The following is a 15,479-nucleotide window of genomic DNA, read 5'->3' on the forward strand; positions in this document are numbered from 1 at the left end:
GGCTCAGTTGTGAGCCCCCAGAAGACAATGCCCCCATCAACTACAATGGACCCACTACAGCGACCACAGCAGTGTATTCATCACAGCATGCACTACATCTACCCCCGTGGATCTAATGTAGTTCTGGTCACAACAAGGGCTTCTAGAGGCGATTGGGGTGTAAGACTCTGGGTGAGTCACCTTGAGGGCACAATCTCAAGCTGCACAGTCAGCTTCGGGGTTGAAACCATGCCCCAGGAGATGGGTCGGGAGCACCTAAGGAGGTTAGAGACCAACAGCTAGAAAACGTGGACCTCATCATACATCGTCTAGACCACCTGCGAACCATGCCAGCCTTGTTAAGAGTATCACTTCCCTTTTATGTGGAGTACTTTGGAGATACCAAAGCTTTCATGTGCTTCCTTCCTCTCACTATGCTGGTGGCCACTGGCTCAATCTTTGGTCATATGGCACACACTTGGGGCAGGAATCAGGGTTTCCTGGCCCCGAACCCTGAGCATTTCAACCACTCACATCCCCAGTCCAAACCAGAGCCCAGCTGGAGCTCCTTCTCTGGTTGCAAGATTGTGGCCTAGAAAGCCCACCCAAAGATGTGCTTTTCCTCAGCTTTGCTAGGTTCTCACCGAAGCCTGGAAGTCTTGCATGGGTGGACAGATGGATGGACAGATGGATAGATAGACGGCTGAATGGACAAACAGGTGGATGGATAAACAGATGGGTGTACAAACGGGTGGTTGAATGGATAGAAGGAAGGAAGGAAAGGCAGAAAGATGACTTCATGGACAGATGGATGGATGGATGGATGCATGGATGGATGGAGTCAGGCTGTGACCAGAGGACCCACTTGGCCAACACACAGAACTGTGAGAAGTAAGTGTTTGCTGTTTCAAGCTACAAAGTTTTTAGGATATTTGTTACAAGCAGCAACTAACGTGAAGTCATGTGACTCACTCAAAGTCACATACGGAGCTGAAGGCAGGGAGTCTGTCTCCTTACCCACTACGCTCCGTGTGTAGCTCATGCAAGGCTGTTCAAAATCCTCTTTCAATCTGCGGTCCCCCACTGACCACCCATCCTGGGGCACTTCCATCCTGTCAGATGACATTAAAAGTGTTCAATATATACATGGTGAAATACAGCAAGACCCCGGAGGTCCCCTGGTATCCCTGGAGTGAACCCCTTAGTGCTTGTATCATGGGAAGGTCTGAGGATCTTTAGGATAGCAGTTACCAACCGTTTTGGAAATAGTTCAATATTTAAACCACCAGTTCAATCATACAGGTATGTACCAGCAGATCAGCCCTGATTGTAACAATATTTAACCTCCCGCTTCATTGTTCTGAAGAAACAATGAAGGTTTGTTCCCTCTGAAAACAGATACCCGTGATTTCCAGAGTTCTCTTAACACAGCCCACCCCACAGCCACGAGCCCACACAGTTCACAGGTCCTTGCTCGAACACCACACAAAACAAGAATATTCTCCGATAATTTATTCAGAATTTTCATATAAACAGGTAATTATCCCATATTTTACATGCAGAGCAATTTCAATATTCAAAGAAAAAGGCATATTCTGTACATGGCGCCACTTGGCTCTTGTAGGAAAACATCGAAAAAATAATAATTGAGCTTTTGGTGGGTTTTGTGTTTCTGAGTTGTTTTCCCCATAAGCTGAGGCACATTTGATCCTGTGCAGCTGACAGCGGATGGAAAGTGTCTGCGGCTGACACGCAGGGCCAGGACCCCCCGAGGCACAAAAAGCAGAAAGACTAAACAAGCCATTCCTGAATGTGTACATAGACGCACACTTGTCTTGGATGTTGTTCCTTCCTTCCCAAAGGGGACAAAGAGCCTCAGATTCATGATCTGGTTTTTAACAAGGACTTTTAGGGTCCACACCCGAATAAGACTTTGGCTGGAGGTTGGTTCTCGACCCTGACTGGTATGAGGTGACAGTGAGCTCACAAAGTCAACGTTTCCCTCTGCTTCTGGGGGACCCCTCAGGAAACATTCACCTTCAGTTGTAGCCCCTGAAAGTCCACGACATTCTTTCACGTGTTTGAAAGAACAAATCAGCATTTGTTCTTTCCATTTCAACCTCACCTCTGGTATAAATCAATAGTCTAAACAACCTTCTGGAAGGTTTTCTGAAGGGACACCATTCTATGTGCACCATTCATACACAATCAGCATTTCCCTGTTCCCCCCATCGAACAAAACCGTAATTTCTGAAGAGCCCGAGGTGTCAAGGACTCACCAAGTGGCATCCAGAAGACATTTAACCCCAAATTCCCACCCACCATGAAGTCGAAAAATGATTGTCACTGGACCTACAGCACATCCACGAGCTACTCAGATGGCTGGCATGGGCCATGCTTTGATAGCATTCCTGCCCACTGCCCACTGTTACGACAGCTACGAATTAACACCTCCCAACCCAACCAGCACATTTTATGGCAGATTGTCTGCTCTGGTGGGAGATAGTGGAAGATTTGTCCATCAATTGGCAGCAGTCTCCAATGATCACAGGATTGTATGTGCAGACCCTTGCATCAATTCCCACATTTTCTCTGTTGTGCTCAATATCTCTCCACGAGAACCAGCAGCGTTCCTCCCTACGAGCTTGACATTACAGGAAAGCACCAAGGACAGCTCCCAGAATACAAACGTTTCCAGACGTGTGCTTGACATCACTGGTCCCGGGAGAAAGTAATGTGCTTGCTATTCTCCTCCCGGAAGAAGAAACTACTCTGTTGATTATGCCACATTAATGAAAAGGATTTTAATAATAATGAGACATCTTTAAAAACAAACAACAGAAAGTACCCATCTAAGCCGGCTTTGTTGCTCTTTTTAGAGCCCATCACTACAACACTGCCAGGTCAATCATGACTTTCTAGGACCAAAGTTGTTGTTAGACACAACACTGTGTGATGAAAAAGGTTGATGACCCAATGGCTGCTTTCTCTTCTCACTGCAGTGGCAGAGACAAACTAAAAGAAATAGGCGATATCCCATTTGTGCAGGTGAGCCCAGCATTCTCACACAGGGGTCCAAGGTTCTGTGGCTAAAAAATATACTCAGCATGCTGGTAGATTTGGGATTGGAATTTCTCTACAGTCTCCTTTTCCACTTGGAGGATAGAGACGCTGCATTGGGTATTTCTGTGTGAGGTGCCCACAGTGCAATTTGTTCCACTCCCCCAAAGCATCTCAGCTTAAAAGGAGTAGGAAGAAGCCATGGGGAGTCCCGGGCACCTCGGTGCTCACTGCAGGGGGATGCAGTAGGGCAGCGGGGATGCTAGCTTTCACCAAAACCTATCTTCGCCCCAGCAGGAGACGGAGTATTCTCTCCTCACCAAAGGAAGCTAGCTCAGGCCTGGGCACCCCACACATCAGATACGTCATGATGACCTGAAATTTCAGTTCACATTTGGAAGCATGGTGCCAATGGATGCAGGATCAAGAAGAGTGGGGGTGGGGAAGATTGAACTCAGAGAAGACTATTATCAGCCAGAAAAAGGATCTATGCTCACACGAAAGCCACACTTTATCCCAACTCCCTCCCTCAAAATTCTTACTGGTCCCTGGCATTTGGAATCAGCTGATACAGATTTTCCCTGATTCAGATTGGATCCAGGCAGAATTCTGAAGTCTCAAAGATGTCCATTATTGAACCACATCTTAATGATACACTGAGGTAGACTGTGCTGGAAAAAAAAAAAAAAATCATCACCCCACATTCACCTGTTTATTTCTCGTTGATAAAAATTTACATGCTCTCCATTTTTTACGAAAGTGATTTTTACAGTGATTTTTATATATTAAAATAAATAATTTCCCCCTAATATAAGAAAACCTTTCTGAATTAGAAAAATGTGAAAATTGTTGCTAGTGTCATATACGGCCACTACAAATTTACTATGAAAAGAACAAAATACCTAGATCTATGTATTTTTAATTTACGTACAGACCCTCTTATATGTACAAAATAAATTTGGCGAAAATAATTTCTGTTCTCTTGTTCCTTGTACCCAATCATTGAGGCTCCCCAGAAATATTTCATGTGCTGTGATTTCTCAAATCATATAAATAAGATAGTAATAGGCAATTGGGATTTGTGTCTACCTGTGTTCTTAACCAAGAATTGAGAAGGTTCAGAGGTCGCCATTGTCTCTATCCTGTTCTTAAGCCCACAACTTTTAAGAGAAGAGGAGAAGGAAGCAATCGAAAACTCATGAGCAAATGCTCTCAGGGATAACCCGTGGGTGACGATTTTGATGAACCAAAGTAATGAGTTCACCATGTTCTTTATTTGAGCAGCTGTGATTCTTTCCCCAAAGGGAAGAAACTGAATTCACGCCCACTCGGAAGTTCTTGGTGGCGCGACGATCCTTAGCGGTTTCTCCTCCAGACTCTACTCTCTTGGGGACTGCGACATCATAAGCACCTGAGAGTTCTGCTCAGGCCCCACACCTGGCCCAGCTGAGGTCACTGGGTGCAGAGCAGCTTCTGGGAGGTCAACTCTGAGGACAGCTGGATGCCCTGAGGGTGGAGGTGACCGACAGGTGCATCTCGCTTCATATTGCTTAGTGTTCTCAAAGTCCATCTGGGCTGTCGCACTTTGGGATTTGATTTTGTTGTTTGCACAGTAATCATAGGATGTGCACACCCAGTTGAGGAAGCGTGCGAGGTACACACAAGGAACCAAAAGATCCAAGAGCCACAAGTGTGTCTGAAGGCAGGACTCAGCTCCAGGCGCCTACCAGCTTACCCAAGCAGAAACCAAGCCATCCACCAAACCCAATCACCCACACCCATGGCCTCATGATGTCCAAAAGGGTTAGCAGCTAATGTGGCTTTATTCCCAGAAAAATGGATGCCTTTAAGACCAAGCAAATCAGCCACTGGTGCCTCGCTCCCCCTCTGCACACAGGCAGATCAACCAAGCAACCCACAAGCCCTCCCCTCCCCGCCCCCCCCCCCCCCGGGAAACAGTTAATAACTTATGAGGCTGATGCTGGAGATTTTTTCAAAAATTAAATATGTTACAAATATATTCTCAAAACTCTTAATCACCTTAGTTCTTTTTTTTTTTTTCTTTTTCTTTTTTTACGTCCTAGCTTTGTTTGGTCTTGAAAAGACCCACTATCACTCCAAACTACTCCCTTGGCTCCCGGAAAACATTTTTCACCAAAGTTAAGGGAGAAAAGACTCCTGAGACTAGGCTTGGGGCAGAAAAATCTGTGGAGGGCACAGTCTCCCAGTAAATAAGAAGGAAGGAGATGGGAGGGATCAGGAGCTCGAGAAGAGCAGACCCCCCAAAGCGTCAACGCGGCATGAATACTCTGTGCGCGTGCGCGCACACACACACACACGCACACCAGCCATATCTAGCCTGGACACACACACACACACGCACGCACGTGGACACACGTGAACCGCACACCGGGACTGCAGATTCTTATCAAAAGTATAAAAGCAGTAGCTATTGGTCAATTTGAGGAACTGATTTTGTGAAGAAGAAGAAGAAGAAAAAAAAAATCCTTCAGCCTGGATGAGAAGACTCTTCCCGAAGCCCACTCCGTAAAGTCTGAGATTCTACTGGAACAGGGTGGGTTTTTTTTTTCTTTCTTTCTTTCAAACTTTTGTTCCACAAACAAGTTTTATGCTTTATACTGTAGCTCAGACACCAGAAAAAAAAAAAAAAAAAAAAAAGAAGAAGAAGAAGATTTTTAAAAACAAGTCCTTGCTTTCAATCTACTTGAAAAAATAGTAACATTCTGGCTTAAAACCGCAGTTGCCTGTAGGGACAGCAGCCGAGGAAACCCCTTCTCCTCTAGAGTCACAGTTAAATTCTCTGACAGCTCGTCAACTTGGCAATCAAACAAATGTGTTTTAAGTCATCAATGAACAGCAATGGATAGCAATGATCTCTGAGCTCCGTGTGACACTGTGGCAGATTCATAGGAGAATCCTGAGTTTTCTGGAGGCCTTCAAACCAGAGGAAAGTGAACCAGAGGGATTTGGAGAACCCCTCCCCCAAAACAGGCGCCGTTAGGAAGGATTCGACCTCGGCAGGGTCAGAATCCGTCCGTTTTTCTTGCCCCCGTTCATGTGGGTGTAGGGGATGTGGTCCTCGTAGTTCCGCTTGAGGCCCAGCGAGGACACTCCATCCCGGCCCCCGGCCTCTTCCCTCTGTGAGTGTGAGGCCCGATCCAGGGGGACACTCTCCATGTCCTCAAACTCCATTTCCAACTCCTCACTCTCAGGCGCCTTGTTCTCCTCGCTGTGGAAGAAGGAAACTTCCGGAAAGCTGGGGTGCAGGTCGTCCTTGAGCAGGTCAACGATCTCCAGGAAGGTGGGCCGCATCTTGGGATTGAACTGCCAGCACATGTGCATCAGGTCGGTGCTGCAGGACAGAGGGACGTGTCAGGAAGGAGTCCGGGGGATCCAGCCATGCAATCCCCACTCCCACCCTTGTCCCCGCGGGCCGCCCCCACAGATGACAAGTACCAGCACCAGACGGTGGCCACCAGCGCAGGCAACAGTCAAGACAGAAACAGCATTTCTACCGATGCTAAAAAAAATGGTTTTGGAAAGACAGCCAAAGGGGCTGCCTCATTCCCAGGGCAGATCAAGAAGGGCCCCTTCTGACACAGCCACACGTTGAACAAGGTTTATACATTTTATACATTCCTGGTTTTTGTAAACTTTAATTTCTACTGGGGCTGCTTGAAAGGCTTCCCTGTGCCAGTAGGCAATCTTTCTAGGGCCAGAGATCCCTCAGGATCTAGATGCTTGAGGCCTGTTGGGGCATCAGGAGGACCAGCCGTAAGCAGCCATCCTGCAGGCCCAGCACTCACGCGCTCCAGGGCAGTAGCAGCGGGGGTTACAACCTGACTCAGCCAAGAGCACACAGGGCAGGTGCCGAGGGCCTGGGATTTCCATTTTACCTCTTCCTCGCCCCGCTGTAATTTCTAAGGCAGGGGTTGGCAAATTTCCACCCTCGGAATAAATGTGGCCCCCTGAAGTGTTTTTGTAAATAAAGTTTTATTGGCACACAGCCACACCTGTTCATTTACGTACTGTTGATGGCTGCCTTCAGTCTATACGCAGAGTTGAGTAGCTGCAACAGAGGGCCACACAGCCCACAAAGCTGAAAATATTTACAATATGGCCCTTTGTAGCGAGTCTGTGGACCTCTACCCTAGGGCCTACTCGATTTCCCTGGTCCTGGAACTACAGCCAGCTGCTTACTGGCATGACTTAGTGAAGGACTTTCATGAAGCAACGTCTCGAAATACTTTGCTCAGAGTTTCTGAACAACTCTGCTTCGTACTCTTTTTCCTATGAGGTCCCTTGCAACTGGGTTTTCTAAATTAACGTCATTTTCTTCGGGGGATGAAGTGTCAAAATAGCCCTTCCCCCTTCAGGAGGGAAAACTTTTTCCAAAGAAACACTAATAAAGCACTTTATATTTAATAAATGTTCATTGTAGAAATAAAACACCAAAACATAGAGAAAATACAGCTTGCATACAACTTCCCTTCAGATCTAACCTCATTTTTCTATCTGAAGACATTTAGAAGCGTAATACATACTTTTTACCCTTGATATTTAACGTAGGCTTATTCACCAAGTTATAAAATATTTTCATAAAATACGTTGAAATATTCTCAACATATTTTATTTTGGAAAAATAATATTTTGCAAATTTCATTTGAATGGCTACATCATCTTAATTTATAAATTTACTTGGCAATTCTCATATTGTTGGGTATTTAGATCATGTCAATTTTTTTTTGAGACTTTAAAAAACATTGCTTTGAGTAGCTGTTAACAACAGGGGGGTAAGAATGATTATCACCAAACTGTTGTCAGCACTGAGTATTAAAACTCTCTTTTCTTAGGGGCACCCGGGTGCCTCAGTCGGTTAAGCGTCCGACTTCGGCTCGGGTCATGATCTTACAGTTTGTGAGTTTGAGCCCCACCCTGGGCTCTCTGCTGTCAGCATAGAGCCTGCTTCGGATCCTCTGTCCCCTTCTCTCTCTGCCCTCCCCCCACTGGTTCTCTCTCTCAAAATAAATAAATTAACTTAAAAAAAAAAACAAAACCTCTTTCTTTCCTCCTTTCTTCCTTCCTTTTTTTGCTAACTTAGGAAGACGGTATTTCATTTTACTTTATGTTTCTTGGACTCTAAGTGAGGAAGGACAAGTTTGCAAGTGTTTAAATGGCTTGTGCATGTATATTGTCCATTTGGTCCCCTAACAAACATTTACTATTTCTTTTCAGCAAAAAAATGTAAAACAAAAACTGGGGAGTATTGGGGAGATACATAACACATATCCCTGGACCCCAAAATAATTTTAATGTTTATACTTAGGATTTGTTTTTTTCCCCATTCTATTGAGGTGTAATTGACATGCAATATTGTATTCATCTCCTGACAACCCAGTAAGTATATAAATAGACAGTTAAACATAAATACGCCACCCCAGCCACCCAGTTTCCTTCTCCCGTGGTAACCACTGAGGTGGGGTTTCTTGTAGAACCTTCCACACACATGATACGCAAGAAAGCATACCTGTGAAGGTGTGACATGCAAACACGAGCACATATGTAGATACAACGTGCAAAAAAGTGCCCGTGCCCAGACACAGTGTGCAACACAACCGCCTGTGTAGACATATGACAGCGAACCAAAGGGCACTAATGCCTTTTTAAGGAAGAGCCCGGACGCTGCACACTTACACTCTCTCCGGACAGTTGTCAGGTTGGTCCAAATATCCTCCGTCCATGACAAATTTCAACACCTGTTCATTAGACAGGCCTTGGTAAGGTTGTTCCGCCAAGCTGGTGATTTCCCAAAGGACCACACCAAAGGACCTGCCAATGACAGTTGAACGTAGTAACAAAGAAGCCATTAAAACACACACACACACACACACACACACACACACACACACACACACACACCCCTTCTTCGTCTACTAGAATGTGGTTGGCCAGTTCATTCAACAATTCATCCTGCATCCAGAAACGTCTACATTAGTCTCAGTCGGAACACAGGTAGCTGTGCAAGCGTCCTCAGACATGACATCCCCTTCGTTTTCTTGATTACGAGGCTACGAGGAAGGCAGGCTTTAACTGGCCCCCGGTTGCTGGTCACACACAGGGAACGACCCGGGATTCGGGCCCAGCGTTCTGTCTGCCGATCCGTGCGTGCACGACTCACCACATGTCAGAAGAAGTGGTGAAGACCCCGTCCTTCAGGGATTCCGGTGCCATCCACCGCACGGGGAGCAGACCCTTGCCTCCTTTCCGGTAGTAATCCGTTTCATAGATGTCTCTGGTCATTCCGAAGTCTGACAACAAATGGTTCAACATCGTCTTAACTTTCAGCCTGCAGCCCAGGTGTCTCCATCCTCAGGGCCCCACGCCTCGAAGAGCCCGCAGATGGCTCACCTGCCCCAGGTGTGGGCTCACCTGCGTGGCGGCCAAATCCACCGAGAATGGATTCTGAGGGTACTTAGGGGGATGTGGAGGGAAAGGATGGACCGCCATGTAAAGGGAAGGAAACGGAAGCACCAAGTGGTAAGGAAGCAATGTTCCGGCCCGCAGCCTGGGAATCCTGTTTCTAGCAACACTTCCTTCCCACCCACGACCTTGCAGGCTTCCCAAACCAAAGCTTTGAGTCTCTGCAGCCAACCTTCTATTCTCCGCTAGATGTGGCTCCACTGCTACCCAGTGCCCAGCTCAAAACCCAGGGTCAGGTCCTCTTTTGACCCACCCCCTTTCCTTACACCCGCATCTAAGACACATCTAAGACCTGCCCACTCTCCTCCCACATTCCCCTCTAGTCAAGCTATTCTTCTCCATCACACCGGCCCCACCCAGGCCCACGGCCACCTCTCCCCTGCAGGACCTTCCCTCCATCTGGACCCTGGCAGCTCACTGCCCAAGAAAAGCTACATAAGGAGGATCGTGCTGTTCCTTGCTTTCCGTGGCTAATGGGAGACGAGGTCTTTCGGGACTATAAGCAGAATGACATCACTTCCGGCTTCCCTTGCTGATATAAGATAACGTCTTTGGGGGTCGTAAGTAGACTCGTGTTACTTCTTGCCTTCTAGCCTCCCTCCCCAGGTCTGGCTCCTGCCTCTCTCCCTCACCTCACATCTCACGCTGCTCTACTCCCCTCTACATTCCTTTTATTCCTATCACATCAGCCATCCTTCTGGCCTCCTGGCCTCACATTTGCCATAACTCCCCCTGGCGTGCTGTCACTCAGGTCAGTTCATCCTGCAAGTTTTGGCTGAAACGCTGCCTCCCTACAGAGAGAGAGGCCTCTCCTCACTATCACGGAGCTCTTTATTTCTTTAGGCTTCATTATCTTGTTTATATAAGCATTCTCTTACGGTTCAGCTTGAATGGCCCCATCCAGTAGAACTTTCTGTGGTGATGAACACGGTCTATGTTCACACTGCCCAATACTCGCAGCCACCAGGCTCAAGGGGGCTACTGATCACCTGAAATGTGGCCAGCGGCAGCCACAGGAATACATTTTTAATTCTACGCCATGTAATTTAAACGTAGATGGCCACAGGTGGCTGGCGGCTACTGGCGCGGGTAAAGACTGCATGCCGAGGGCAGAAAACCCGTGGTGACTTACCCACCATCACACCTCTCGGCTCCTAGTGCAGTGGCTTCCGCCAACAGGGAACACGAATGTGATCCAGAGCCGTAAATGAGCGAGTTCACGAGCAAATGTGGTTCCATCACAGTCTGAGGTTCAAGCCCTCTTTGCGCTATTGGAAAAGACCGAACTGCTCGGTCTAGACAACTCCTTCCAAAAATCAAACTGGGCCTGGGCCCTGTGTCTCAAAGCAGAAAGCCGGACAAACCTCCAATTTTGACGGTGAAGTCGTGGGCCACCATGCAATTTCGGGCTGCGAGATCCCGGTGCACAAACTTCTTGGCATTCAGGTACGCCATCCCGTCGGCGATCTCCGCCGCCATCTGAATCATCTCTTGCAGAGTAGGGGGAGGGCGGCCAGGGTTATTCTGAGAATCGAAACAGGGGGTCGTGTGTTCAGCAACGTGGGCTCCTGCGGCCGGGAGCGGATGCCCTGCCGGGTCCCCAGAGGCAGCTCACCTCAGCCTCCGGCCGCAGGGAGCGGAGGTAGCTCTTCAGGTCTCCGTGAACCATCAGCTCCATCACGACCAGCGTCGGCTGGCCTTTGGACACCACCCCCAGGAGGCGGACCTGTGGAGCAAGTGCAGCACGTGGTAGGGTGAGGGTCTGGGGGAAGGTGTCCACTCATCAAGGTGACACACAGCACCCTCTGTGGTGAGCCCTGGTCTGTCTGGCTCAAACGCCAGGGTCAATGCCTTGCTGGGACAGGGGAGTCGGAGGAAGGAGGGAGAATTCGGGACTCAGGGTCTGGTGGGTGGGGGAGCAGACAGACATGCCTACAGACAGCAACAGCTGAGACAGACACTTGGATATCTCCTCGGTGTCTCTGAGCACATAAGGCACGTTCCCACCTCGAAGCCTTTGCACCTGCTGTTCCCTCTGCCTGGCTCTCTGTGCCCTAACAGGTCCACATGGCTCAGTCCCTCCATCCTTAAGTCTTGGCGCAAATACACCTTTTCCCAGTCCTGAATTCCCAGCCCCCTGACTCTGCTCTCTTGTTCCATTCTGCCATAGCATCAGCCCCCAATGTCTTCCCTAAGGAACTTATCGGTTTTAGGGTCTGCCTCCGCGGCTGTACAGGAAGCTCCATCAGGGCGGGAATCCGATGCATCAAAGAGACGAGAGATGAGGCTTAGCACACAGCCGGTCCCCTTAGCACTAGGCTCCAGGAGAAGGTAAGTGGGAAAGGGTGGGCAGGGATGGGGGTGAACACTCCTGTGTTTAAGGGTTATAAAGGAGCCAGGAAGAGGGAAGAGACAACATTCTGGAAAGCAACGGGACGAGTCTGGCTCCAGGCAAGGTGGGAGAGGATGAGATTAGAGGAGGGAGAAGGAGGGGGGCCCTCCCCCACACCTTGAGGATACTGCAGAGTGGGGGACAGGCAGGGTCCACACCTAGGGTCCTCCCACCCCGTGCAGGAGGAGGAAGAGGAGGAGGGACAGGGGAGCTGGCACCAGAGGAAGCCTCTGTCTGCTCCGGGGGCAAACGAAGGACTCACCACGTGATGACAGGTGAAGCCCTTCATGACTGAGGCCTCGTTGAGAAACTCGATCCTCTCTCGCAGACTGGCGGACTCGTTGACCGTCTTCACCGCCACGCGGGTCTCCGCCTCGCCCTTGACGATGTCCCTGGCATTGCCCTCGTACACCATGCCGAAGGAGCCCTGCCCCAGCTCGCGCAGGAGAGTGATCTTCTCCCGAGGCACCTCCCACTCGTCCGGCACATACACAGAGCAGGGAAACACTACTCCTCACTTATCTACACAGCATCCTTGACAGACCCCTGGGGGCCCCCCAGCCAACCTCCCACCTGAGCACCCCTGGCAAACATTCGTTAAGTGATTTCTGTGGTCCAGAACCTGTGCCAGGCACCGAGCGTAGAGCCGAGGACAGGACAGGTGTGGGTCCCTGCCCTCACAGGGGGGGACAGCAGAGGCTTGGGAAGGAGCCACTGTCAGCCCAGGGTCCTGGCCGGTAAGTGCCGCACCGAGCCTGCCTCCACATCCTTTCTGTCTGATCTCAGAGCCCCGCCACCAGATCATCCTTTCTGTCTGATCTCAGAGCCTCCTGGGTCGGAGGCTGTGGTCTCTGCAAAGGGCCAAGGGGATGGGGACAACTCCGCCTGCCAACCACTGGCATGTGAATGAACCCATCCAGGACCACCCAGCACCAGCTGATCCCCAGGCAGCCTGCAGCCATGTGAATGAGCCCGGATGAGATCAAAGGATTTGCCCAGCTGATCAGATCACAGATGGCGGACCCACCAAACTGTGTGCTAATAAAGGGAGGTCGTCTTAAGTCACTAAAGCTGGGGTGGTTTGTTACACAGCCAACGATTTGCAGATGAATGCACAAAGACCTCATAAGAAAAGCCGAAATGGTTCCTGCGTCCTCTGCACCCGTTACAGGCTGAATACACCCATTACTTCATTCCTGGAGGGAAGCAGGGCGGTAGGGTGGAGAGGCAGCCCCGAGGTTCAGCTTCCCCACCTCCGGTGTGCGGTAACAATGCCGTCACCCGCGTTCGTTCCCTCCCGCTCCCGTTCCCGTTCCCGCCGCACAGTTCCACCTGGAATGACCACTAGTTTCTCTGTCGTGATGCTTTGGCATCTAGGCCCTCGATGGCCCTAAAGGGGCTGCCCCTCCCCAGGGTGGCCAGTTCCTAGAGACAGTAAGTGACCTGCCAGTGAGTATACCTTCTGTATGCAAAACAACTAATCCAGAGCCCAAACCATAACCCCTCCCTCTGTGAGGCCCGCACCCTCTGGGCTCTATCCCCTTCCCCTGATCACCCAGGGCCAGGCCCTACACCCCAGAACCCACGGAAATCATTCAAACTAGCCAATCCTCATTCTTTCCCCGCCTTGCCACGCCTCCCCAAGAAACCACAATAACGGTTCTTGTCCGCGTTCTTTCCATGCTCCCTCTGCCTCTTGCCCGACCCCGGGGCTCCCCTGTGCGGTGCTGCCACCCCCCCCCTGACCGTGCATGTCTTATCAGACCTGATTAAAACAAATCCTGCGGATCCTTAAAAGCATCACCCCTGTATCCCAAGGCGTATCCTTGGGATCATCGACAACACTCATGCCTTGAAAGTCACTTTTTCTGCCGTTTGCTGCATGAAGCACTTTGGAAACTTGTCCTGCGGCAGATGCTTTCCCCTCTGATGGAACAAGCAAGCCTCATCTCTAGGGGCTGCCCGATGCCCTTTGGTACAATCACGGGAAACACAGGTGTCGGTCCTACGTGACTACCAGATCAGCATCACATCTGTGTTCAGGTGCCACCAACAGCGGATGTGTCCCTGCCACACATACAGCCTCCTGTTCACCCCATTTTATCCTTCATTCTTGTCTTCCCCACCCCAACCCCCAATGTCTCACTCTGGCTTCCGACTCCCACCTGCCAGTTTGGACGGCAAGTCCGTACATGGCTCTCTGGCTCTGACCCTCGGCGCGGTCTCGGGCACAGGCCGCAGATGCCACAACCCCACAGCTGGGGCACCAGATTCTCAGCCTCCCAGCCCTGCTAGATCAGCCCATCCAACAGGCGCCAGACAGCAGGTGTCCAGCTGCTCCCAGCAACGGGGTCTCCGCAGCCAGGGACAGGTCTCCAGTGAGCGAGAGGGCTCATCTCAGCCTCCCAGGGTATCAACCCCCGACTTCCACTGGACAGTAATGGGAAAGGGCACTGCAAGGCAGGATTCCGGCCACCCAGAGGTCAGGGGACGGTACTCACCATCACTGGCACTGAGGTACTCAGGGTTTGAAGAAGCATACAGCGGCCCCAGTGGGCCATCCGGCTGCCTGGAAGGGCAAAAGGAAGACATTCCAGCTTGGTATTCTGACGAGGCCCTGGGTCACTCGCAAGGGGGTTACGAGCTCCCCAGTGCAAACAGCAACCCTTACCAGCAGCATCAGCGTAATAATCCTGGATGCAGTCTGGGGTTATGAACGGAAGCCCATCAGATGGCTACTGAAGTGCATCAACATGGAACCATCAGCTGTAACTCATGGGTGTCCACGGGACACCCAAGAGCCACTCACCCCTTGCTGTTCTCAACCCAGCTCACGAGAAACAAGTGTTACATTTTCAGGAAACGTGAGAGCAGGTTGTTAATACAGCCATCATTTAAAGTTACAGGGCACAGGTTTACAATGAAATAAAATGATATCAAAAGCAAACTCACCATTTCCTCATTATCTTACTGTCATCCGTGACCGTCTGCAGCTTGAAATTGGCCACGGTAGGAATATTTACGTGATAGAAACAGGAATGATACAAACCAAGACTTGATCTATTGTTCTGTTGTTTGTGCAGGCTTAAGAAAGTGATGGCAAAAATGTTACCAATGCAGATTAAGCTTCAAAGTCTGTCAGCGCTGGGGCGCCTGGGTGGCTCAGTCGGTTGAGCATCCGACTTCAGCTCAGGTCGTGACCTCTCTCGGTTCGTGAGTTCAAGCTCCGTGTCAGGCTCTGTGCTGACAGCTCAGAGCCAGAAGACTGCTTTGGATTCTGTGTCTCCCTCTCTCTCTCTCTGCCCCTCCCCAGCTCTCTGTCTCTCTCAAAAATAAATGAACATTTAAAAATTAAAATTAAAAAAAAAAAAGTCTGTCATCTCCACAGTCATGATATTGCAAACAGGAAAAAAAAAACTTAAGAAAATGTTCTTCTGTATTTATGAATTATTACCTGATTGACTGAAGTCACTTGTTCATTGAACCCATACACCTTATTTCATTTTTACCTTACTCTTTTTTTTTTTAATTTTTTTTTTTTAACGTT

The 15,479-nt window shown here is 49.5% G+C and overlaps 1 protein-coding gene across 5 annotated transcripts in view; it reads right to left on the minus strand.

Moving 5' to 3' along the window:
• Positions 1-1,476: 1,476 nt before the first annotated feature.
• INSR (insulin receptor) overlaps positions 1,477-15,479 on the minus strand; it is a 139,711-nt gene continuing 125,708 nt past the window's right edge. For all 5 annotated transcript variants that reach the window (XM_053219932.1, XM_027050116.2, XM_027050114.2 and 2 more), the window contains 7 exons: positions 14,434-14,501; positions 12,195-12,439; positions 11,156-11,266; positions 10,905-11,064; positions 9,239-9,368; positions 8,755-8,889; positions 1,477-6,412 (listed from right to left, as the gene is read on the minus strand). In XM_053219932.1, coding sequence (XP_053075907.1) covers positions 6,058-6,412; positions 8,755-8,889; positions 9,239-9,368; positions 10,905-11,064; positions 11,156-11,266; positions 12,195-12,439; positions 14,434-14,501 — 1,204 coding nt within the window. In that variant the 3' untranslated portion in view covers positions 1,477-6,057. The remainder of the gene's footprint in view (positions 6,413-8,754; positions 8,890-9,238; positions 9,369-10,904; positions 11,065-11,155; positions 11,267-12,194; positions 12,440-14,433; positions 14,502-15,479) is intronic.

Source organism: Acinonyx jubatus, chromosome A2 (genome assembly GCF_027475565.1).
Source record: "Acinonyx jubatus isolate Ajub_Pintada_27869175 chromosome A2, VMU_Ajub_asm_v1.0, whole genome shotgun sequence".
NCBI classification, from domain to species: Eukaryota; Metazoa; Chordata; class Mammalia; order Carnivora; family Felidae; genus Acinonyx; species Acinonyx jubatus.